The sequence below is a fragment of the Buteo buteo genome, chromosome 16 (assembly GCF_964188355.1).
Source record: "Buteo buteo chromosome 16, bButBut1.hap1.1, whole genome shotgun sequence".
NCBI lineage: Eukaryota > Metazoa > Chordata > Aves > Accipitriformes > Accipitridae > Buteo > Buteo buteo.
In genome coordinates this window covers 21,231,294-21,258,578 of record NC_134186.1, presented here as the reverse complement: position 1 = coordinate 21,258,578, position 27,285 = coordinate 21,231,294, and the positions used below count along the sequence as shown (strand labels likewise).

Here is a 27,285-nt window from a genome sequence, read left to right as displayed (position 1 = left end):
TTAACTTAATTAAAGAAAATGCAAATCCAGTAGAATGAGACTGTAAATTCTACTTGCTGCAAGCACAAAATCTCCAAGAGTCTGGCTGTGACAAATAATGATAATAATTGTACATCTAAAATATTAGAAATACCTTCTATCAGAATGCAGGATGAAAACAGAGACTATTTGATTTGAATTTTTTTACCTACTGCAAGTGGAAAGGCAAGCCTAAATGTCATCGACTGATTTCCAGCACATTCAAACTATTTTAGAGCTGACTTTTAATCCAATTAATTATTTTGCTATTCTCCAATTAATTATCTGATTAAAGTTCTTATATATGTAAAATAGTGGTTTGATAATATAAGATTATAAAAGAAATACTGCAGAGTTTGCTTTAGAAGAAAGCATAGCAAGACTGAAATCTGCAGAATTCCAAGTTAAAAGAGGCTGTTAACTGTGATGGCAATTACATGTACATGTATATACCAAAAGACGATGTGTTATATTACATCGGGTATAGAAGACTACTACAAATCTTTACTGTAGGAATCGTTTAGGATTGTACATAAATACCATTGCTTGGATTTTCTGCTTAGATCTTCCAGCATTGTTACATTTATCAAAACCTATGTTTCATTTTTTTTATTACAGCTGTTGATTGTAATTGCTTCTTGTGGTATTTCAGGCTTCCTGGGATCTACTCTGAAAAAAACCAAATTCTTTCAGTTTACAACCTAAGAATTGATGCTTAGCAGTCCCTTTATGCTGCAGAGTATGGTGACATAACTTTTCAGTTGTCTGTTCCACTTTCTTTCTGCAAATATCTGTTCATTGTATCAGTTGGTACTTTATGTGTTGGCAATATGCCTACTGTCTCACAGAAAGCAGGTGCATTTGGAGAGATGACAGCTTTCTCAGAACTCAATTATTTAATTAACTCATTTATAACTAGATTATTTGAAAAAGCCATACCATCTGTTTAGTGGTCAAAGTCTTGCTTGTGTGCTAAGCAATGCTTATTAAACTCTCTGCATCCCTTCTATTTAGTTGATGCTGTTTCACTAGAAGCAACTGGAAAGTTGCTAGACTCAAAATTAGAAGTGAGAAGATCCGGGTTCCTTTTTTAACTTTTCAACTGATTTACCCAATTTCACCTTGAGCAACTGTGCTGCATCTTGCTTTCTGTTGCCTATTTGTAAAAAGGCATTTAAATAACTTTGACATGTATAAAAGGAGGGGAAAAGCTACTTAGTGATAAACAGGTTAATCTTTGTGATAATTTAACAGCTTTGTTCCAAAGCTACTTGGTAATGTGGATAGAAAAACACCATAAACAATTCTTCAAATATCCATTAGGGTTTCTGAACACATTTGTTGCCCTGTTTACATTCCATTAACAGTTGTCAGATCCAGATTTACTCCCAATGGTTTTAACTGTGTATGTCCAGACACTCGGAGAGAACACATGCAAAATTTTAATACTTTCTAGCGGCTTTCCTGAATAAACCTTGATTTAAAAAAAAGAAAAAAAAACCCCTCATCCTATCAACAATGGCAACATAACCAATTAGTTAAATAAGGACAGAAGGCTGTCATTTATTTCTCAGATATGTAGCAGAGGTCACTAAGCTGTTAAATAAAGACAAAATCTGAAAAAAGGTAGCTTGCAAATTTCTCTTAATCTTTTACATTACATATTTCTCTTAAAAATCTTTTACATTACATCTTTCTCTTAAAAATCTGGATTTGCATTTTTTTTCCCCATTCATATGACCTTCTTGTCATCATCCAAGAGGGCAGGAGGCATACTGTTAGTCAATGGACAGTAATGATGAATACATCATGCATGAGAGGTAGTCTGAAGACTTTGACAAGAAAGGTGTCAGATGACCCCTTATCTTAATCACTCCTGAAAAGTTATACTCCTGGGCACACACTAAGCCTATATGTAGTTGGTAGTAAAAATCAGGGTATCATAGGCGCACAGAGGATTTATTTTTGTAATTCTGAGGTCACTGTGATAAGTCATCAACTGATGGCTTTTTCATAGAATCATTTAGGTTGGAAAAGACCTTCGAGATCATCAAGTCCAACCATAAACCTCACACTGCCAAGTCCACCACTAAACCATGTCCCTAAGTGCCGTGTCTACACATCTTTTAAATACCTCCAGGGATGGTGACTCAGTACCTGGGTGATCAAGGAGGGAAGCTTGCATTTTGCAGTGCTTTCTCATACAACTCATCAAAACTCAGTCAAAATGGAGCGAAGTCCCTACACTAAACTGTGGCTCCAGCCTTACAGATCTGGGAGGAGTCGTGCCCCTTAATATCTATTTTATTTATCAGAACTTATTAATTTTTTAAAACACCAAAGCCCTAGAGGCAACATCATTTATTAAGCTTATGTCAGTGGTCACTTTCTATGAATTTAATATATACTTCAGGATCTTAGCTTTCCACCCACGCTGATATATCTTAGACTTGGGATGTACGTGTGTGAGTGTGTGTATCGGAGGGGAAGGATGGAGTGAGGGAGAAGAACAGAAAGCAAAGGAGAAACCTTGGAACACACAAAACAAGGTAAGTCGGTGTGGAGCCATCTGCCTGAGCCTGCAAAAACGGAGTGTATGAACTGCTTCTGTTCATGATCATTGAGGGAAGTAGATCAAAATCTTCAGGACACTTTTGAAGTATTAACTGTTAATTTTTAATTGCTGAACATTTTTAGATGCATTGAAGTAACGCACTTCTTCACAGTGGTTGACACTGGTAAATAGGGTTCAACAGGGAGTCATGACTATAAATGACTTCTTGAATGAAGAGCTTCTGATCCTTCCACTGACCTTAGAGCCTCTGGTGCTCACGAGTGGATGTTGCCTTATTTGTGCAAAAAGGCTCACAGTGTTTCTTAAACATCTAAAATAAAAACACTTCCTGCTCTTCTTAGGTGCAAAATGCACCATGAAGCCCCTTGCAGCTTTTGAAACCTCCAGACAGATGCAAAGCTAATGTATTCAGTTAAGTTACTATCAGCCTTAAAACCCTGAAATGCTGAAGTGTTAGTATCTTGACCTCTATGTTAAGATGAATGAAAAACAAATTAACTTCTGATTCAGCAGGCCTTTCTGAAGGATTGTGTTTGTTAGAAAATATCTCTGTTTTTACACATAGGTGTAAGGGCAAAAAATAAGCTGTTTTCCATAAAAGCGGAAACATCTTAATCTTGACAGTTGCCAGAATTTCTAGCCTTAAGGAACTAGCTATTGATACTGGTCTTTGGCATTTATATTTTATTATAATCTGATTGTTTCTATAGTACACAGCTATGGGTATTGTTGACAGAAAGGTACAAGAGGGATTGGCAAATTTAGAAGTTAACGGCACAGAGGATTATATCAAGCCTTCATCTTTGTGCCTTGTCCCCCACCTCTCTCCTTCTAAGATTTGTTTTCCCTGTGAATCCACCAGGTTCTCAGAAACTCCTGACCTTTCACAGTAACTGGTCTGTTGAGTGTGCCCCTTTGACCATGTGGTAGGGCCACGTTTCTCCAGGTATAACTCTGCCCAATTTTACTCAAGGAATTTAAGGGCACATTAATACATTAATCTTCACCAGTCACTGACAACAGTTTGCATCACATCTATAAACCCTGACATCTAGATTTTGGAGAGTAGCAATCCCACAGTTACTCCACTGATGCTAAAAATGCATGGTTCTGATTTATTATCTTCTTGATTTTTTCTTTTTTTAATCTGTTGTAGCTCAATAAAAGTGCTTAGATCAGCAGCTGTAGAGAGTAAACCCCTGAATTTGTCCCTGTGGTCAACTATAGGACAGCAAGCTGCCTGCCAGTTTGCTACTCTGTGAGAAAGCCACATATTTGGATACCTCCTGCATGATGTGGAGTAAGGATACTGACAGGCCTCAGAAAGTAACTGTTGGGCATGAAGATTATTACCATCCTTCTCAATATCCAAACTTCAGTGCATTCATTTCTGTAACCCAGTGTGCAATTTGGGTACACTCACTGCAACAACAGGATAAGACTCTACTGGTTTCTTCTTGGTAACAAATATTGATCAGGGTGGGTCTGTTAATCCAGGGTGGGTGGGCATCTGTCACTACTACACGGTGTTTAGTATTTTCTTTGTTGGTCATAATTAGAGTATATCAGCTTTCCTCTCCATAACGGTAGTTAAATACAAGAAGAAAAACTCAGGCTGTCCAGTTTCAATTTTACATTCACAACTAAGTACAACATGAAATTGTGTAGTTCATAAGAAAACTTCGAAGAGTTGTTGCTACTAGTTCTTTTTACAGATTCCTTTTAATATAAGGAATGTCTTGCACGCCTGTACAATTACACCCAGGAAAGCAGAAATCCAGATATGTTCAATTCTTATGCAAAGCTTACATTATTTAGGATACGCTTTGCAAAAAAAGAAAGTTGAAGTTTTCCTTTGTGTTTGCATTTGCCAAAATTAGGAGGGCTTCCAAGAGCATCTCAGCTTTAAAGTAAACATTTTCTAGGAATGAAAAAGCAGAAGAGCAGTCTGAACGATAATTTTTTACCAAATCTGTTTCTCAATTCTGTTCTTTAGGTGTTACATTTTTAAGCTGTTTCACTTTAGATTTCTCTTGAATTTCTGCTCCCAATGTCTCAGTTTTCGTATCTGTTCTACAATTTTCTCTTAGACAGTATTTTAGACAGACAGGATTTCCAGAATTACCCACCCACTCCTAAGTCTGTAGAAGCCTTGAACTCATTTCTTTTGCTCTCTGGAGATGAAGAGGAGTGTGAATGGGAAAGAAGTACAGTCCATATTTTTTTTCTAACAGTAAATTCATAGTAAACTTGATCTGATTGTAAATTACTAATTCATTATCTTTCCTAGTAGTAAACGTCCCTGTCAGTAAGACTTCCATTACACCCTAATACATCTGGATCAGACCAAAAAGCTTCATTTTATAAAATGGGAGCAGATAGATAATCCATTCACCATGGCTGATTTTCTGAAATACTTTAAAAAAAAAGTCAATGTGAGCATTAAACTGCATCTGGCTCCTCATCTGAGAAGGATAAATGCTTTCAAAGCTGCCTTTATTTCTCCTTATGCCAACAGCTCACTCCTAAAGGAAAAATGAGGCTATTTAATCAGTTTAAGATGCTAGTGGTTTATGATAGTTTACTTTTCAGGAAGAATAATGTGTAACAGGTCCAGGACGATCAGTTAGTATGAAGAAGTCCTAACCAGAGCAGTTTAAGAATATTGTAAACTATCTTTCTAGTCTAGATATTGTGTAGGGCTGAGAGTGCAGTCATTCAGGAAAAAAAAGTAAAGACCAGGCAAACTGAAAAACAGATATAAAGATCTCATTAGCTTCATGAAGGTCAAGATAAGTAATAAATTTCCTCTTTATCCACATCAGTCTATGCAGGCAACTTTCCTGAAGTCCCTTGTGAGGTTTCAACACTTGCAGCAACCTTTTTATGATCTGCCAGTATACAGGAAGCAAATGAATTTTGGCTCTTCCTTAAATGTAAAGGAAGGATGGTAAATATTGAACCACTGTGATGTGCCAAACTCCCATAATATAGGCTTAGAGTATTTGATTCTGAAAAGCAAGCTAATGAAATAATTGACCTCATTTCCATTCCAAGCAATCTGACTTTAAAGAGAACTTTTATTTCACATAAATTGCCCAGAAGAGTAATACTCTTCTTATTTCTCACATACTTATTTCCTAAAAAAAAACAAAATGAAGAAAGTAAGGTTCAAAAATAGGTAATTTTTTTTAGGTTATTCAAAATTAGAAAGGCTAATGGTTTCTACTGGGCTTAAGAAAATTAAAGGGACAAGTAGCCAACTGGTAGATGAAATTCGGTGCTTCCAATAGAAAAGAAAATGGAAAATTGAAAGAAAAATATGTTCGGTAGATTTGTTCTAGAACTATATGAGTGATGCAGTTCCTATTAATCATTATGGCTAGTTCTGTGAAAATATTTTTTCATCATATTACATCATATTCATCACATTATAGATGTGTTTGTATATATATTTACATATACATGTCTTTAGATATTAATGTGAAACTTAAATTTTGCTAAACCTCCTTTAAACACTTTAGTGGTCTGTCCACATCTCCCATGGTCCTTTAAAGTCATTTAATTCCACAGATTTTTCCCACCAAAAGAAAGTCATTCAATGAAGCATTTGGGTAAGTACTTTTTTTGTTGTTTTTCCCCAGGAAAGATTGTGCCCTAAAGGGGATCAAAATTAAAATGAATTTGTTAAAAATTTGCAGAAAATGTTGCCACTTTGTTGTTATTTTTTATAACATATCTCTGTAACTATTCTTTTGAGCACTTTGGTACAAGAATTATTGTACAGATACATACAAGTGGGAAATGAAATGCTTCTCATTTCTTTTAGTGCTCTCAAATGCTTCTTTACTATTTATTGCAACTTACTGGGCTTTCAAGGACTATAATGGAGTTTAAAGCTTATTGGCACGGTTCAAATAAGCTGTTTGCTCTTCATAACCTGGGGACTTCCTGCTACTGGCTGTATATTGAAGAAATAAATGGCAATTTCTCTTCATTATTATTCATAGGGTCATAACATTCAAGATTAATGTGTGCTCTGATGGCTTATTCATGAAAATGTTCACAAATCTTGAAAGTTTCATACTTGTTAACACACACAATTTGTCCAAAAATTTCTACTAGAAAGCATGGTTGTTCTTTATTCATTCTTCATCATTCATTTCTCTATTAAAACCTTTCATTCTGCCAATGAGGGAACATATATGGTATTTGCCAAAAGTGACTAGTCACTTTCTACAACTAGATGAGAAGTTAAATTCTTCAATAACCCTATGAACTACTATTTTTCATCCCCTAAAAAAAAAGGATAAACATTTGCAAATTATTAATTAGCAACTCAGTTCACCTTGTGAATGATCCTACAAGAAAAAGAAAAGTCTAACTATATCATAGTATTTATTCCAAGCAAATAATTAATCTGATTCTATTTAACATATCCCAAGAAGTAGCAGAGAAAGTGAGTGGGTGGAAATATGCATTACAGCTCTTGACTACAGTCATGGGAACTGTAACTCTTAAAAAGCACAGCTACTCAGTTTTTGCAGCACGAAGGACCTAACAGGCCTGATGGTCGTATGAATTTGCAGTATAAACGTATACTCCAAAAATGTCTTTCCCACTCAGCAGATCGCCAGCTTCTCCCTTTAGCTAACAAGCTAACAATGCCAAATGCTTTTAGAAGATTCATATTCATTTGCTCCAGCTACATTTCCTGTCCTACAAATGTAGCACCCTAACTGATTCTGCCTAACAGGATGAAATAGAGCCATTTAAGCCATCTCCACGTCATGTTACACAGAGAGTACTTGACAATCTGGCATGGTGTCTTTAAAACTGGTGTCCTCTCTTCTGTTATATTATTATTTATGCATTTTTTTCCAGATTATACTATTTTTCACTGGATATTAGAAGACCAAATGTATATAATAATTTTGCATATGTTATCAGTTGTGCAAAGTTTGTATTCAAAGAGAATGTGGTGATAACCAAAAAGAACCAAGTCTGCGGCCTGGGAACCTGGATGAATCTTATTAAAGTTGTGTATATGCAGTCATGACAAATTTTGTTTTCTACTGTGTTTTGTTTGTATCCATGTTACTTGTGAAACAGAAGCTTTAGTTTTCACAAGAGGAACAACATATTTCTTTGTCAGTAGATACTACTGCAAGATGTCAGAAAGAAAAATGCAAGCCCTTGAACATATGACTCCTCTCAACTGTGTCTTTAAGAATCACTTAAAGCTCATTCAGTCGGCTCTCTGATGAGTAAAGACATTTTTTGTCACAAACTGTAGCAGAATATTACGTCAGCTAAGTTGTCAGGAAATGTGCATTAATGCAGACTAAATATATTAAGAGAAAATAGATGTGCAAACGAGGAAATTCTTATAACAAGTTTAACTTACTGGGTTACAGATGTTAAGCTTTATCATAGAGACTGATCAGTTTTCTTCAGCAAGTATACTTTCGAGTGTTGTGCTTACATACAATTTTGATTGCAGTTAATAAACTCTCTCAATATGAAGTCACCTTACCTGTATTACAAACAAAACATTTTGCTTACATAACCTTCCTTCTTAATAAGCAAAACTAAAATCTTTCTTCTGATACAAAATAAAAGACTATTTTGCAATCTTTTGAGTCCTTTTTTCCTGTTTATGAATGTCCATGAACAATTTGCTTTAATTTTTTTTTATTTTTTTTTTTGCTTAAAGCTCTAATTTTGTGGTCTTACCAATAAACTATTATGTCAATCTTGTATCAGTTTTGAATTATATCACTGCAATTGCTACTGGAAAAATATTCTGAGTAAACAAACCTCTATTGCTCATGCACTTTTTGTTGTGAGTATTTTGTATGGCCATTTAGTAATTCTGATTTCATATTGAAATTGTGCTGTGGAATTTATGTACATTTAAACTAATTAATAATTACCTTGGTGAAGTCTTAGGATTATATTTCATTGATCTAGTTCATTTATGAAACTTAGTTAATTTTAAGCATTACCTGGAAAAAACATTACACAAATCTGTAACACAAGCAAAGCAGATGAAGAGAAAGCATACACTGATAAACTGAAATTTATAAATAAAAACATATGCAAGACACTCAGAGAATTAGAACAGTGTCTTAACCAACACAAGAGCCCTAAGGCCTACCTATAAGATGTAGAACACATAACTTGGAAAAAAAAAAGTATCTAAAAGCTAATGACAGCCTCAAATACCGGTAAAGCCCAGTTACAAATACATTTTTAGATCATGGAAAATGTTATTACTATGTGAAACCCTGTCACTGATCTCTCTTAAGCCTGTTTTGTTGGTCCACATTCATAAATTTCAGGGTCAGACGGAGTATGTAAGTGTAATAAAATTAATATAATCTGAGATTCACCCCCTTGGTTTTCAGCTGCCTGCCTTTAAAGAATTTTCCAGAAAGTTTCTAAACACAGTGTTAACGATAATTAACTGTGTTCAGGAATATTTCAGAGAAGAATATATTAGCTGAGAATTATTCCTTTGTCTCAGGAGTCTTTGCAAAGAGACACCTTTCATCCTGAACAAGCGCCAGCTATGTTAATTAAGAAAAACTTGTGAGGCACAAATGAAACTACACTGCAATATTAGGTTAAAACTGCTTCAGTAAGTACTTCAGATACTTCATCCTAACAACACATCTCCTCTGGAAAAGTTAGGGTCTTAGACTTCTAGGTTTTAAAAAAAAAAAAAGTTGCTTTTACAGCACAATTACTGAGCTGAATTATGGCTAACCCTCCATAGATGTATTTGCATGAAAGAAAGACAATTTAGATTTTTCAAAAGCACAGCTAGGATTTAAACAATAGGCACTGATGTTTCCATTGTTTTTCAAGAAGTTAGATGTCTAACCACTTCCCATTCCTTAAAATCTCCCCCTAAGCGACAAAAACTTATTGAAAGGAGGAACATTTTTTTTTCTCAGGAAGTAACAGCTTGAAATTACCATTGAATTTGGACAGAATCATATTCACAGATTGAGTGACCTGTCCCAATATATCCTAAAGATTAGTAACATGATTATTCAGAACAAGTTAATTTTACCATTTTAATGGAATGCCTTTCAAAATTTGTTGGGTTTTAAATCAGAAAAGATTGCTTCTATTGCAAGATTTTAAATTACTAAATTTTTTTTCACGTCTTACTAGCCAAACTTCACCTAATAAACCAATGTGTGTATTACAATAATGCTGGAATATCTGAATACTCATTTTAATAGAAAAGTAAATAAGCATAGAGAAGAAAGCTTGTTTTATTTCAATAAGAACTTGTATAAAAGAACTCTCCCAGTTAGGATTTCTGCGTTTGGTATTGATCTCTCCCGTTGTTGGCTAACTTAGATACTGGATTTTGTATAATATTTGGCAATCCAAATGGTAACTTAATAAACACAAGAAGGAAAAAAATTTATTTCATTCCTTGTTTCACATATGAACAGTCAAAACCACCACTATTATTTATGTATTTCACATGTCTAAATTTTTCGTAAGTTTTTTCAACATCAGAGTTTTAGAGGGTATGGCTCAACCATTTGTGCCAGAAAAAACAAGGCACAGGCCTGCAGTTTTATACTGTCAGAATTTGAATGGAATCATTATACATTTACCTTTGGTCTTACAACCTCCAATACTGAACCAGAAACATGCAGTATGTATATATACATTCAACACTACCTAAAATTCTTTTGGAACAATCTATGATTTCATTCAAAGTCAATAGAAAAGCTTATGTTCAGTAGATCCGTACTAAAAACCTGCACAATATAGAGGCATAATTTTTTTTTTTTTTTTACTAGATAATCTACAAAGTGTAGCTATATCTTAGACCTTCATTGATATTTTTGTATTGTGATCTAAAAAAATGTTACCCACTTACTATCTTATCCCTACCAAAATAAAATTACATCATTAGCCTGTTTGAGGGTCGTCAAACTTTGGAATAGGTTGCCCACAGAGGCTGTGGAGTTTCCATCTTTGGAGAGATTTTGTCTGGGCATGGTGCTGGGCAGCCTGCTTTAGGTGATCTTGCTTGAGCAGGGTGTTGAACTAGATGATCTGGAGGGTCCCTTCCCCAATGATTCTGTGATTCTGTTTAATAGGGTAATCTGAAGACAAGAGAATTTATATTCCTATCATCAATTCTCTTGACATAAAGAGTGGCATTTTTCTTTTTTTGTATAACAGGTCTACTTTAAAATGTAAAAAACTTAAAAAAGATCCAACAATGACTCAATAACCAAACTAGGTCTTTTTGCTAAAGCTGTCATAAAACTGATTGTAATAAAATCTGTCCCAGAGACAAAGGCCATGCTCATCTCTCCAGTCTGTGATAATAACTGATGATGTGATCCATAGGTAGAAAATTCTATTATTTGACTTGCTATTTCTGCATTGTTTTTAACCTTGTGATTGCTACTAAAAAATGAACAAATGCACTAATTATGCTGATAAGTATAGGAGATTAATAAGAATTTGAAAGTCAGTAGATTAAAAAGGATTCAAACATGAAAACCTGGTCAAAAATTGATTAGTACATCAGAATATCTTTAAGACACACCATGAGCAAGATATTCAGAGAACCTATGTGTCTGTGGCCTTACTGCAAACCACAGCTGAGTACCTGAGTTATTACAACTGCATGGAAATAATGGCAGTGTCTTCCAAGTCGTCTAACAATGAAGTTACGGTCTTAATAGGCAAAAAATTAGAGGAAGCTCTTTAATCTCAAGAGTGTTTAATCTGGAGCCACCCGTAAGATCTGTCTTCTTATTTTCTGTCTATAAAAAGGCTGCCTCTACTGGTATATGAAAGCACATTGCAGAGGATGTGCTTATAAAAATTAACTGTTTGTATATGCAATTGCATTGATTGGTTCCTTTAACCCATTTTAAAAGACCATGTTTTTTACAAAACATTTGGGCTTACTTTCGATGGAACAAATTACCCATTATCAACACATAATATTGTCCAGGTATTCTGACCTGCTGGAATTTGGGAGCTCAGATCACTCTGCAGCCATGATCAAGAAGCTCTAGTTACGAAATTTGGACTTGTATTCATCAACACCTCAAGACACTTGGCTGGCTTCGTGGTTGCACCAGGAAAGAGATCAATGCAAGTACCTGTGGCACAGGGGCTGCCTTCTGTTCACGAGGTTCTGCATTGCACAGCATCAAGAGCTCGTATCAATGCAGAGTAGGTACAGACAGTGGGTATTTCAGTGAGCCACTAATGGAACTGGCCAAATGCTAAAAGTGAGCACAGATGACCATCAAAAACACAGCAAAACATGCACGCTGAATTTATATGTTGCAATGCTACTGAAAAAACTTCCTTCTGAAATAGCGAGCACCTTTCCTCACTGCTCCCAAAGCCCATGCCTGCCTGTAAACTGCTCAGCCTTGCCTATAGTGCTTGCCTGCACTTTGATTCACAGTTGCAGTGTAGGCTTAGATCAGATACTGCTCTGGAAAACACATTGCTCTAATTGTGAAAGAGTGAATTGAGAAGCAGCTGCATTTTTGAGGAACACTTTCTGTGCTGCAGATCTCTGATTTTTGTAAGGAGAAACAGGTAAAGACTGACCCTGCTCTCATTACAAAGCAGAGAACATCACTGGCATCAGATGTGTACTGCTACCACATGGGAATACAGACAAATAGGCTTAGAAAACTGAGACATCTGGAAAGAGGGAGTAAAAACTGTACAGAAAATACAGTATGTAACAGTGCAAATGGCTAACATAAAAGCAGCTCCAGGATGCAGCCAAAAATCTCTTCACTTGGGACTGCACTCAACCCAGCTGTTCACACTGGCCCTGCCCAGTTGCTGAAAATTGCCAGCCAGGTGTGCAGTATATGAAAATTACTGTCCAATAAAAGGTAACAGTTTAGAGCACTGCCCTTTAGCCCCACTGTCTTTCATAGAAGTAAGACAGATACATGATTGTCCCTTTTCCACCCACAGAAACAAAAATTCCACACAAAAATGGTTCCTAAGGAGTGAGAAAGAAGTAAAACCAGGATAATGAAAAATAATCCCTTCTTATTCTGCAACTTGGCAACTTACCTAAACTGTTTATTACCCACTTCTCTGAAAGTAAGCTGTGAGATAAGGGTTCTCAATGTTATGCTGTTAAATACAGAGGTACATTATTAAAGCCCTTCAAACTCTCCAAGTGAAAAGTAGTTTGTATTGCACTCATGTATTTTTTCGTACGATGTCAGTTCTCTAGATGACTCTGTCCTCTACTGAAGCCATCCTCAAGGTAGGGGAATGTTGGTCTGCCTTTCCAATTGTTCCTCACCTTCACACATCTTTGGCATTAGACAGTCTCCAGTTCTCTCACCTTGTAATCTTCTGGCTTGTTCTGACAACTCCCAATTTCTCATTTCTTTCAATGCTGGACCATTTACTTGATTCAGTTCTTTGAAAAAGTGACATTTTTGCAGACCTCTGATGTATATCTTCCTTCTTCTTCAGGGAATCCGAGACAAATTGCTTTATTCTGAAGGTCTTCTTTCACTACTGCATCCCAGTTCCTCTGCTTTTTAATCAAATGGAGAGGTTGTGCTCTGCCTCCACTGCCAGGCTTGTTTACCAGTAAATATTTCAAAAATATCAAGAACCACCATTCTGCTTTCTCCCAAATTGCCTTTTATGCATGGGAGGAATTTCTTTAATTAATTTCCGTTCTGAAACTCTTTGCTATAGTTCCAAACAGCTGCTGTGCTGTCCCCACTGTTAATGAGCTTTGTCTTCATATGATTGGAAGAAGGACAGAAAGGGCCACGCTGGCTAAAATTGTTAAAAATTGGTTTTCATCATGCAAAACAAACTGAACAGCTCCTGTGTGAAACTGATGGTAGTGTCACTCACCCCTCTGCAGAAATTTAATCTGTCTGGCTAGTGAGAATGAGACTCACAGCAGGGGCAGAAGGTATTGACTTTTCCACTTTTTTGAAAAATATTCTTTCTTTTTTTTTTTTTTCTCAAATTGGCTGAGGCTGTTTCATCTGAATTGTCCTTCTTAAATAATTGTCCTAGTAGGAGCAGTACATTTCAACCTCATGCCATCCTTTGAAAATTCAGGCTAGCTGTTAGCTAGAGAGATGCAGCCTGACATTCTGAACCTACACGTAGTGTGAAAAATTGCTTTGATCAGGTTGTGTTTCTAATTTGAGGCAATAAAATAGAATTCTTACTAATTGTGTTTAGGGCATGATGTGTTATGTAATCCACAGAGAAACTCATTTCAAAAACACTGTAACCATAAAACCAGCTGTTCCACTGAGTCATTTTCCCAACGTGCAACTTAAACCAAAGCAAAACAGAGAAAAAGCCTCTCCCAGTTGTAACTTATTTGTGCTGATATGCTTATGGAGTAGGATAATGCTAGGAATGTGGGGAAAAACAACAGAAAACTCATCTCCACATTCCTTTTTATATCAGAAGTTTGGAAATAGAAAAAAAAAGCCTTCAGAGTTAAAAACCAGAAAAATCTCAGCTTAAAGAGATATTGGTACCTAAACTAAATTATGAATAGCAAGCCATGTATTGATAGTCCAAAATAATTTGCAAACATAAGAATGAGTCTAAGATTAGAAGGGAATTAAAATAATGAAACAAGATACTTCATTTGAATAACTAAAAAAAAATCCATGTTGTGTGGATATTTTCATGTGTGCATATTTTCATGGTGTTTAAGTATAATACAGCCTCTGGAAGAGAAGATAGTAAGAGCTGGCAAAGGAGGTGGAGGAAAGTGCACTACATAAAAGGAAAATAAAAGACAAAATGTACTGCAGGCACTGCTCTTGCATGGGTAGAAAGCTGGGTGAACAAATGAACAGCCCTTTTCTTACTTAGAATGACCCTTCATCCCACCCAGCTTTTGGAGGGAAAATAGAAACTAAGTTCTGTCAAGATAAGCCTTATAATGAATTCCAAACAAGGTTAATTTTTTTTCTTGGGGGGGGGGAGGGGAGAGAAGAGAACATTTAATGTGTTTCTATTACATGTCTGTTGCAGAGACCAGAATTTAATTTTTGTAGATCTGCAATCCAGAGATGATTACTTCACATATTGTATGCCTTGGAGATGCAGAGCTCCAAAGAGCACAAAGATGTGACATGCCTGTGTTTTTCTTGTTTGCAGATATCTCAATAAGCTTGCTCTCCTTAGTTGTCACAGCCTGTGGTCTTGCTCTGTTTGGTGTCTCTCTGTTCGTATCCTGGAAGCTTTGTTGGATCCCTTGGCGAGAGCGTGGTCTGCCATTTGGGAACAAAGACAACAAACAAGAATCACTGAACTACACAGATACAGAGACCAATGACCATGACTACAGTGAGGATTATCTGGGTCAGCCTACAGCCTATCCGGAGTCCTCCATGAAGATCAGCCACACCTCCCCTGATATTCCGTTAGATGCTCAGGCAGGAACGAAGGAGAACTGCGTACACAATGTGCGAATGCATCGTCAGATCACTGAACCAACCTCTTCTGCTCGGTCAGTAACTCCAATTTCTCTCTGACATTAATGAATACAGATACAGTCAAAAGAGCACAGCTTGATTATCCAGTACAGTAATCCATTAAAAATGCATAATTTACTTACCACATTCTTTAAAAAAAAAAAATGCACAAAAGTTATTCTTCGAGGTGTACAAACCTCTTAGGTTAAAGGGACAGGATCACAATGCTATTGCACTCGTCTATCAAATAGTGTCTCATTTGTGCTTCTCCCCCAGAAGCTAGACAAGACAGAGCACTGTGTGTCCCTTAAAGCACCAGAACAGCCTAGATTTAGCTTGTAAGGCATATTCATTTGCACTTAGCGCTGATGCTGAACACTCGGTAATATCTCCTCAAAGATTTTTAAAACGGCCAAAGAAGAAAAGTAGGGCAAGCTAATGAAGCACTTGCAAGAGTTAGAAATAGGATTAAAAATCATAGATTTTAGCCACAATTACAACCATGGGGGGAAAAGTGGCTGAACAAGAATCAGTGATGTCTCCGGGGAACTGGAGAACCAGTACAGGAGGGAAGAGGAAAGAGGGAGGGTGGGAGTGCGTGCAGGGGCAGGTGATAAAAGGATTATATTTCACACAGTAAGAAGAAGGATCAGCATGTGAAGAGACAGTAAATTTCTGAGTCAAAGCAGATGCACTTCAGCTGGAGAAGGTACAGCACTAGCCCAATTGCTCTTGCTAGGCTCCTTTCTGGCCATCTGGGAGAGCAAGTTTAGCCAAGGTTTGCCTGCAGGCACACCTGAACATGGGTAAGATGACAGCAGCTAGCAGCCAGTTCAGTAATTGCCACTTGTCCAAAACGTGTCTCAGAAAGAATTTGAGAAGTCCCCAGAATATTATTAATGCTATGCATAAGAATGGCTTGGACTTATATTGTTGTAGGAATCTATGGGGAAGTCAAAGCTATAATTATGGATACTGAAGCTTGCGCCCTACCACACGCGAGGCTGAATTCCAGCTAAGGGGTAATAGCGCAGAAGTACAGTACAGTACAGGGCTGGTGCTTCTGTGTTTTCAAACTGCTGGGAAATAAGCATGTCATGACATTCATCAACAACAAAAGATTTCATATCCAACATCTAACAGCAAGAGCTCTCGTGTGTCTTTGCTATTGTGAAAGTACTGAGTCAGATACAGGCTTTCTCTGCTACAACGGGGCAGCAATTCTGATACTTAATCAAATGACAAATGCACAGTATCACCACAGCATAGTCATCTCACAAGAAGCAGCAGCAATCCCAATCTGTAAAAGAACTGCCTCAGCACCCTGAGTGCATGGACAACATCTTCACTCGTGTGAATCTCTGCAGGTCTTTCTTCTGGCAGCTGTTCCCAGCCTGGCTCTCTGTCCACAAGGGCATGACTTGTCCGGGTCCCACCCCTGCCCTATACCATTTGCTGATACAGGCTTTGCTCTTTACTCCTCTCTTTCATTGCCCCTTACTTTTGCCCAGGTCTTCTCCAAAAGACTCTTTCACTGCGCAGGAGGGGCCCATCTTCCTGTACTGCATCCTTTCTTTGTTTACCTTTGTCTCTGCTGCTTTCTGGTATAACTGGGTAGCCAGCTGGGGCTTTGCTGTGTGGCCACAGAGACCAGGCACCTGCCCCTGCTACAATCCTCGCTGAGCCATCTCTCCAGTACTCTCCTTTTTATTCCTCCCCAGGGTACTCTGCACCTCCCACTGCGATGAGGAGCTTAAGAGTTGAACAATAAAAATCTTTTTTTGTGACTTGATAATATTTTATCGTGAAAATTACTAATGTATAGCTATAAAATGTATTTATTATGCAACAAGAGAAAAAAATTAGGGTAGTATTTAAGAGGCTGTTCCTGTTTCAAGCATGCATAAACACATATTTACAAGGAATGAATGAACAATGATAGCAGAGGAGTTATTACTGATTACATTCAACATAAATAGCTTTGGACTAATCCTGTGCTAGCATTTTCCACGTGCTCTTTCTATGTTCAACCACAACTCATGGTACTCCAATACACTGAATGATTGCTGCATATGAATAGGACAACAAAGTGGAATCCAACTCATATAAGATTAGGATTTTACCTAATCCAGCTTTCACATCCCACTACCCTGACAGGGTTTGCAAATTTGATTTCTGTTACCATCTCATGAAGTGGAAATTTCAATCACAATACCTGAGTGACTCCAGGTAATAAATTTCACTGGACCGAAGCTAAAAGCAACTTTCTCTCCTCGGAGTAATGAAACTAAAGGAGCTTTTCAGCCAAAGTACCACAGAGCTTATTACACCAGGTATGAGAGAAAAAACAAAACAATTGTTGGGGTGCTCAACAAAGCATTTCAGACCAGAACAGCTCACTTGTAAGTGAAGTAGTTGTAGAGATCAACAAGTAATTAAAATGCAGAGATGTCAGGAATTATCCTCCTTTGTCCAGCTTTACTTTAGAACCAAAAATCAGCAAGCTCAGCTGGCATAATAGGCCAGATCCTGCTGTCACTTACATAATGTTACTCGTTTCATAGGCATTAATCCAAAGGATTCAGTTGAAAATGGTAACTGATAAGAACAGCGACAGTTCTTACCATATCACATTATCCTTGCCAATAAGGCAGATCCTTTGGATTTGCAGTGGCCATGAATTTGCATTTGTCACTTTCTTCAGCCAGGTTTGGAAAGTGCATACCACTAGCTTGAGACATAGCAACAGAAAATTATGGGATATTAGCAGTCTAATGCTGAAGGTGAGCTCTCACAACTGTTGGGTATCATGCTTTATCACTTTATGGGACTAAAAATCTGACCCCACCATACATTACAAAAATACATCAAATGAGAACAGGATCTTTAGTGTGTGTGCACAGATTCTTATCATCTTCAACACAATCTGTTTCAATTCTTTCATTTTCACTTAAGGCATAATTCAATCCGAAGACAGCTCAACCTCTCCAACCCCGACTTCAACATCCAGCAGGTTCAGAAACAGGAGCAACTGACGGGCATTGGCCGCATTAAGCCAGAGCTATATAAACAGAGATCAGTGGACACAGACGATAGCCGGAGGAGTAATAGCAAGGCATGTGGAAAACTGAACTTTATTCTGAAATATGATTGTGATTTAGAGCAGCTGATAGTGAAGATACACAAGGCCATCAACCTGCCAGCAAAGGACTTCTCTGGAACTTCAGACCCATATGTGAAGATATATCTGCTTCCAGACAGGAAAACAAAACACCAGACTAAAGTGCACAGAAAGACCCTAAATCCAGTATTTGATGAAGTTTTTTTATTTACTGTCCCATACAATGATCTGAACACAAGGAAACTCCATTTCTCTGTGTATGACTTTGACAGATTCTCCAGGCATGACTTGATTGGCCAAGTGATAGTGGATAATTTTTTAGATTTGGCAGATTTTCCCAGGGAATGTAATATTTGGAAGGATATTGAATATGTCACCAATGTAAGTATTATAATTTTTCTTTTTGAAATTTTTTTGTTTCTGATTTTATTTCCTTAATCTGATTGTAACTGAAATTGTCTGATAAATTTATCAAGGAAAATACTCTATTCTCTCCAAAGTTTTGACCTTAATCCAAGGAAATTGACAGTACATTTTCAGTCCTCATTTCTTATTCTTTGGATATATTAAAGAATGTCTTATGCAGGAGATAGTGGGTTTAGTCATTGCCCTACTCATAGGTTAGAAAAGCTAGACAATGTTTTTCTCTTAATCTTACTTAATCTAAAATTTACTTAAGGAAATACTACTTTTCTTATTTTGCCTGCCTTTCTGTGTATTGTATAATTTGCCACATAAATTACAGCATACTAATCAGCCAGAACTGCAGATTCAAGGTTTCTTACCTAGTGATCTTCAGTCCTTCAAAAGACTATATTCTCATAAAGTGAGATAACACCACATCTATAATCCAGGCAAATGGAGTTCAGACAATGCTGTTCCATGAAAGCAATGAAACACACTGAATTGGTTTAACTCTTTGTTTGGCATCACTTTGGTACATAGTGAAATGGGAAACTTATAAAGCAAGTCTATATTTCTGTTATCCCAAAGTCTCTGGTATCAAATTCTGTGCAGGAATCCAATTAGTGATTAGGTACAAAATCACAAAGAATACTTTTGGAAAAGAAAGAACTTTCTTCTCAAAACATGAGCCAACCTCCTTGTAATACTATTAGAAATTAATCGCGTGCATCCTTTGGGGAGAACAGACTTTCAGTGAGAATGATACATTACAGAAATCCACAAAGGTGAAGGTACTAGTGCCAAGAGTCAGTAACTATTTCATTTGCTATGTCAAACCGTACTCAAACAGAGTGCACATTTTAGAGCCAAATAAACCAAACATCTTTAACAGTAAGATCAAAGTGTAAGTTTGTGAGACCTTAGTTCAGGAAAGCATTTAAACATATGTTTAGCTCAGTGTAAGAAGCCATTGAAAAGCAAAGGATGTTCTGAGACAAATACTTTCGTGAATTCAGACCCTCACCTTATACCGCTGTGATCTGGTAGCATGCCCATATTACTCTGGTAGCATGCCCATATTACAGACCAAATTGATTAAATCCTTTGGGGGGCGGGGGGGGGAAGGAATTTCTTTTTGAAAATTGACGTTGTTCTTGTTCTAAGGTGATTTCTCAGTGTTCTTAGTCAGTGTTCCATATTCATGTGTAGAACATGCTGTGCACCCACTGCACAATCCTCTTCCACACTAGAATGGAACTGCAGCAGCAGCACTAGCAGTTCCCTCACTCAAGGTACAGGCAGGGGCAGGGATGCTCAGTATCAGAGAAGGATGAACCTGGCTTTTCTTTGAGAAGTTGCTGCTTTTCAACCACAAGGGAAAGACAGAGCAGATGACAGTCATTCCAAGTAAAAGCCTGTCTTTGTACAGCATTAAGTGTCCCAAGCTCAACTTTTCAGTTTTACAATTAACTGAAAGTTGAATCCACGTGCACACTGGAGTTACTTTGATATGTACTAGTCCTTCTCCCATGGTTTAACTTAGGCAAAAGATTGGCTCTGGTATTTTCTTTTTAATCGCTTCCCCTTCCAAATTTCAAAAGCGATGCAGCATATAGTTTGTATTCAGATTTTCTGTGATCTCTGAAATTAAATTCAGGACCGAAATATGAGTCATTTATTAATTCCTACTAAGATTCATTCCTGTATGAAGTGTAACCCTGTTTATCCAAACAGAACACATGACCTGCCATCTAGACTTGTCATTGGGTTTTCAGCTAACAGAGACCTTTTCAAAGCAAATGACTCATGATACATAGGAGACACAATCCAATTTTGGCTAATGTGAGTTCTGAGATAAGAGTATCAGATAAATGAAAGTGTGGAGTACTCAGCTTACTAATTAACATTTCCAAAATTTCAAAGGTTAGAACTTACTCCATAAGGTTATGAGAAACCCTCCAAGCATCATTTAAGAAACCAAGTTTCAGCACATTTTCTTGTCTGTGGAGCTTAGATATCTCCCAGACTGACAGCAGAAGCTGAATCCTACAGGCTGCTCAGTGAAGCTGCTGAAGTGAATGCTCCTGTGGCTGCACTCCAAACCAGACCAGCAGGCAGTATTAGTGAATCTCTGAAATAAATTTTAGCAAAGTTTTGAGCACTGTTGGGAAGTTTATGGTTACAAACAGAAACTATCAACTACAGCAGGTTTTCAATCACTTTATCTTATTGTTTCAAATAATAATAATTACAAAACAGACAAATGCTAGGCAAGCTTACTGAAGGAAATTCACTCGGTGTAGATCAACAAAGAGTGCAACTCAGGAGGGATAAGCCAAGCAAACGTACTAGAAAAAGGGAAGGTCCGCACAACTACATGACAAGTTTGTCGTACTTCTGAACAGTACATTCATTTTAGTTCCTTGTGCATCTTATTACACTGCATAACCAGCAATCCCAAAGGCCTTTATTTTACATTCTCCATTTTATTATGTTCTAATCCAATTTGACACAGTAATGTAAAAGAATGTATCAAGTCCTTCTCTGCCCAGCAAAATGGCCTACTTCAAGTGAGCACTGCAGATTATGCCTGAAATGTCAGCTTTACTGCAAACAATGCCATTAAATTGACCTATTATGCCATGTGCTTTCTTCCGTTTTCTAATAAGACTGGAAGTTTTATCTAAAACCAACAGTTTGGGTTCTTTGGACTATAACATCTGCTACCATCTCAGAGTTTGAAATTTTCATAACATAGATGCATGTCAGCATAAAAATTTTCTACACACTCAAAAGCAATCTGCCTCCAAACACAAATCTCCAATATCAAAATGATTGTTCTTCTAATCCCAGGTCCTCTGAGCATAAAATCCCTCTCCTGTAACACTGACACTTTTTCTAACCAGAAAACAGCAGCAGTGGGCTGTTTAATGTAAGAAATAATTAAGTGGATCAACTTTAGATGAACATGAAATTAACTAGATAAGCTGTTTGTATATCTACCAGACAGTTTACACTGGTTTCTGGCCCATCAAGAAAAATGATACTCTTTATTTTTAGGCTGGGTTTCAGTAGTTGGTATGTTTTGTTTAGTAGCCTCTCAAACATATTCAGGGTTTGGGGTGGGGTTTTTTGTTTGGTTTTTGTAATGTTCATAGACTGGTGGCATGTTTTGAAGAGAAAAGAGTTGCTAGTATTTCCTTGGTTGCTGTCTTCAAACTCAAATGTGATCAGGCAAAAATACATAGCTTTGTCACAAAATAAAATAAACAACTATGAAGGACAGGAAGCTGTCAGTGCATTTCAGATAAAGTAGAACCTTCTCTTTCAGAAGATGCTATGTAACCACTTGCATAACTTGCACCCAGAAATCAAAATCTTTTCTCAAGAATTGCTTCTTAAACATCACCAGGCAGCCATAGGGCACAGAGAAGGATTTCTGGGAACTGGAAACCTAGCTCTGGTTCATACTGGCTGTTTGCATTCTCAAAATGCTTGGCCTTTGTCACTTGCTAAGCAGGTGATCTTTCTAGACGAGAGGAGTATTTAAAAGTGGCCTCCACTTAAAGCAGGGGGATAATCAGAGTAAGAAAGAACAATGTAAATTTCCATTCTTACCTGGGCCAGCAGTTTCCAAAATGACTACTAGGAGGCATATTTGTGACTTTGGTCTTATAGTATATGTAGCTTTTGACATTGATGCTATCTTTTCTGTTGTCAAATATAGTTATACTTGAGATCTAGGCATGGTACAATGAAAACTGTTCTTTTTCTGAATGCTAAGCTTATATACATACACTTTAAAAAAAAATAATCTTATTCACAACACCCCATTGGCAACTTTCTCTCATCTTACCCTGAGGCTGAACATCCCAGACTAGCCTGTTTTCATGAATCTTTCTATAACATTATATTCTCAAAGGATATTTACAAGATTTGCAATGATTATGCACCTAATAGTCTATAAATCATAGCTGCCATATTGACTGCTACCATTTGTCCTTATCTTGTGGTTCCTTTGAGGCTCTTTGCTGTATCCACCTCCTGTGAAGGTGTGAAGTAAATTGAAACTCTGATAAAGGTGAAAGCAGTTGGTCAGATTCAAACCATGGTTTATTCTCTATCTGCAAACAATCAGAGTATTAGAAAGGATTCAGAAGGTTACTCTGTTCTGAATATAGCTATTTTGAACTAGTTCTGCTTTTGTTTCTAGCTAAGCCTTGATGAATGTAGCATCCAGCCCCCAAACTTAAAAAACCATATATCAGGGTACAAAAGGAGAGTGAAAATATAGAAGAAAAATATTTCCAAAAGAAAGAGAGGAGAGAAGAAATTACAGAAAGAAAACCCTGGGTAATACATACAGAATTTGAGAAGTAACATGTCACAGACTGTAGAGAATGTGGATGGTTTGCTGAGAATCCAAAAGATAATCATGGAGAGTTCAAAGCTGTAAAGAAACATGAGCTATATATCAAGTTGTTTGACATCCAGAAAGAGCCAGCATATGCTAGAAGTTGCAAAGCCAAGAAAATGATTGCATCAGCTTTTAAGAATCATCAAGCTCTTTTAGGTTATATGCAGTGGTCAAGAATAAAACACTGTGTCAGAGAATGCTGAATTCCTTTTGCACAGAAGCAGTAAACAAACCTGTATTTTAAAAAATTAATGAATCTAAGTTGCATGTTGGTATACATGCTAGTGGTTTGACAAAGAGAGAGTTAAAAAGTAGGATGGTTATCAGTATTTGAAATTGTGTATTTTAGAAATGCTAATTGTTCACTGCTGCTGTTCTCAAGTTTGACCAAGAAAGAAAGATTTGAGAATTTGTATTTTTAGGCATTTATATTGTATAACTGAGGTGCAACTAGAATCGTGACATCACCGGAAGGAAGTTTCAAGTTCCCTGTTTCAGAGATGTTAATGCCAACCACAGCATGTGTGGGAGAGACACAAAAAGAGACTAAAGCATTTCAGTCAGTTCCTTATAGAAAGCATAATAAAAGTCTAAAACTTTGAAAACTGACCAAACCTACCAGATCTTCTGCAATTCAAAACTCTATTCTGTCCTCAAACTGAAAAAAACTTCCCCAAAGGTTGCATTGCTCTGGACCACTCCTGCTAAGAGGCTGTGAGCAATTTAGTGTGTGCCAAATGCACATGCATAGGTGCAGGTCATAATCCTTAGGGCTTACACCCTCAAAACTTGAGGAAAATAAAATTCCTTCATTGAAAGAAGTAGGTAAATACTGTCCCTAATTCATGGACAGGGGAACAGACACAGACAAAAAAGGATGTGACTTGCTCAAGACACGACACTACTTAATAGCTGAAATGAGACCAGGTCCAGAATCTGCAGATTCCTGGCACCAGCCTTAATCCATTCTATGTAGCACTGCTTATCTTCTTCGGCAGTGTAGAGATACTGCAGCTGGCAGTAAGTCAACTAAGTCCACCTACTCCGCTTTTAAAAAATGTTTAGCTTGTCAAGATGTTTTAGCCAGTATATAAAATTCCTGTTTTGGCAAGTTGCTGGGTTTAGAAAAGCGATGGCATTGAGCAAGATCTCAGAAAAACATTTAAAATGTTTACAATGGTTAACAAAATTTTTGGACTCAACAGTTTGAGAAGGAAACAGAAACAAATAAAATCTCTGGCTCTACATATGAATTAAAATTCAAACCATCAGTGTTAAGTGCCATGCCTACTTTTTAGGACAGTAGCAGTAAATGTTGATTTCTTTTGTAGTACAGAAGACATATCTGGTATTAACCCTATGTTCCATTTCTTTAAAATGCATAGGCTTTGGCATCAGGAGGCAATCAGTTGATGTGGACACGTACCCATTTAACTGAATTGCAAATGCAAGTTTATCTAGAAGAGAGATTTACATACCTATATAGCTTGCCCATGTTCAAGCATGCCAAAAGCTTAAGGAGCAGCAATTATTTAATGGCTAGACAAATTAAGGCAGTAAACACAAGAGGTAAGATTCACCTCACTTAAAGTTTAGATTTATTAAAAAAACCCCAAAAACATCCAAACCCAGAGGTACTCAAAAGAATACAGGAAGCGTAATTACCTTCAAGAGGCAGATCAGTGGTTGTTCATCTTCTCCTAAGTCACAAAGGTCACTCTTTGTTTCATGATTTTTTCTGACTACTTATGTAATCAAATGAACAGAAAAAAATAAAAGTCCATGTGTAATGAATCATTTCATAGCAAAAAAATGCTGAAAAGTCATAGAACTTTAATCTTTCAGATTTCTAAGGATCCCCATAGTAAGGATGAAAAAGAAATTAATTAGCCTTCAGCATCAGCACAGCAGGTATAGCAGTCACTGTACAGTGGAGAACGGCTGCAGCCAGTGTTTTTCCTATGGTTTTTACATTTTTTAATAACCATATATTTAAATGTGTTCATTTTAAAAACTGAGCTTTTCCTTTTGTATTTTTGTGTTTCTTTTTTAATCTAATGATTTTGCTAATTACTTGGTAGAAGAAGATTTGTCAGAAATTACATACGTTTAAATGATAAGGAGGCAGCACTCAACATGGCTAAACAAAGGACAGATACAGTTTTATACAACTGTATGGGGTAGAGGTAGAATAGTGACATGTCAGAAAACTTAAAGACAGCAGATGTCTAATTCTGTTTGGAGCAACTGGGTAACTGTAAGAATAATATTCAATAAAGCTTGGGAAGGGTTGGAAGTAAAAAAAAAGTCAAATGCCTCGAAGAGCAATGGTTTGAGATGTAGCTAGGCTGGTCCCGAGTCAGTGGTACAAGCACTCCAAGCTTGGCTCTAAAAGTAATGATGACTATTCAGTGCAAGTGATTATCTAACAGCCTTGTAGCTCCACAGGCATGGTCAGAAACAGGATGAATCTTGTAATATCACTGAAGCCTAGGCTAACATTTATTAGGGTTTTGGGACTAGTTTAAGAAAATGATAGTTCAGAGAATTGTGCATATATGTATATACCACTTGAAGTTTACAGAAACCGGGAGTATGGCCATCAGAGTTTTCAAGTGAGCTTTTTCAGTCTGGATATTTCTCTACAAAAAAACATACACACAAACAAACACACAAACAAAAGAAACAACGTGAAAACTAAAGCAGACAAAAAACCAAACCAAACCAAAACAAAACAACCATGTAGCAGAAATGGGACCATTTCAGTTAAAGAATTTATAAGAAAAAAAAAAAAATTTAAAGTCAATATTTTGAGAAGACTGACATTTCAGAATAAGATGTTTTGATTTCTTATTTGGAATGCCCTTCTACTGCAATATTTTCAGATAATTTGAAAGTTGAAATAGGAACAAAAAATCCTGGTTTTTATCAAAACAAAATGTTTCAATTCAAGCGAGGGATATTCTGCTTCAAAAGTGAAATAACTCAAAAGTCCTTATGAAATTAAACCCCTGGTTTCCACACTGGTTCTTACCCTGACCATCAATGCTGCATATTCTTGAGCTCTCTCTTTTGTCTTTATATCATACATGTTTCCCTGGTGCAACAGCCCCAGAACAGCAATAGTGTATGAAGAACATTTTCCTCCACACACTAGCTGCATTCTAAGAAAGGTTAGACCCAATCCTAAATTCCTGTTTTTCTAGATTAGTGGAAGAGTGTGTAACTATCCCTGTTCTACACATCCCCCTTCTCCTTTCTTCTCACAATCCTCTACCAATTCGTTTTTTTCCAGAAATCTCTCTCTAAAGAAGGCTCTCAGAGATAGCCTTCAGTGAAACAGCTCACAGTAACATACACACTGCACATAAAGCAAAAATGTGATCCTGGTCAGCCAAGCCTGTCCTTCAATTATACCATCCAAAATTGTTAGTGGGAGCAGCAAACACAGAAAAAATTGCTCTACTATTTTACAATTCATAGGCAGGAATTCTTCAAGATGAGCAAAGAGCACCTGCACAGCGTTAAGGCTAAAATAGCTGTATTAAGGTGATCTTGGCTGTAACCATTCTGCACGTAATTCAAGATTAGACTGTGCCATAGCCTTTTTCCTACAGGGTTGTATAACTTTCAATTTAAACATGTGTTTAGCCAGGCAGGGAAAAAAATCACTTCAAACATGCATTTAATTATTGAACAGTTTTGGGAGTGCTTACTTTGTCTTTTTTTCTACTAGAGGTCACAGAAAGCATTTCAATAGCTTGTGGACTCGTCAAAATTTCTGAAAAGTCCTACTCTTTAAATTTAGTTTCAATATTCGGAGCCAAACTTGAAAGTATTCTTCCCTCTGAACATACTGTACTTATGTGAAAAGCCTCAAGCCATTTTTAGTCTTTAATCCCCACAAGATACCACAGCCATCAGGCATCTTTCTCCACCAAACAGGGTATTTCAGAGTTTTGCAGTTTTCCTCTGCGTATAGTCTGTTTATCCAGTTCTCATGTTATTTTCCCGTGGTCTTATATTTAAGCAGTAAGTGGACTATTTTGTTGTTGTGTATTATTTACTTAGGGATTAACCATAACTGTGCTCTGTCCTCTTACCAAGACATACTGGGTATTTGTGCAGGGGATAGCCTAGCTACTTGGGAAGCACCTCCTGCACACCATAACTGACAGGCTGCCATCCTAACATTACCTAAAATGTGGGCTTGCTGGAGTACAGTCTTGACTTCATCTTT

The 27,285-nt window shown here is 37.0% G+C and overlaps 1 protein-coding gene across 3 annotated transcripts in view; it reads left to right on the top strand.

Annotated features, from left to right (window-relative positions):
- The window catches only part of SYT9 (synaptotagmin 9), a 71,995-nt gene that overhangs the window by 18,291 nt on the left and 26,419 nt on the right, over positions 1-27,285 (top strand). For all 3 annotated transcript variants that reach the window (XR_012653184.1, XM_075048175.1, XM_075048174.1), the window contains exons 2-3: positions 14,786-15,137; positions 18,058-18,604. Coding sequence is in view for 2 of the 3 variants with exons in the window: in XM_075048175.1 (XP_074904276.1) it covers positions 14,786-15,137; positions 18,058-18,604 (899 nt within the window). In the remaining variant the exon portion in view is untranslated. The remainder of the gene's footprint in view (positions 1-14,785; positions 15,138-18,057; positions 18,605-27,285) is intronic.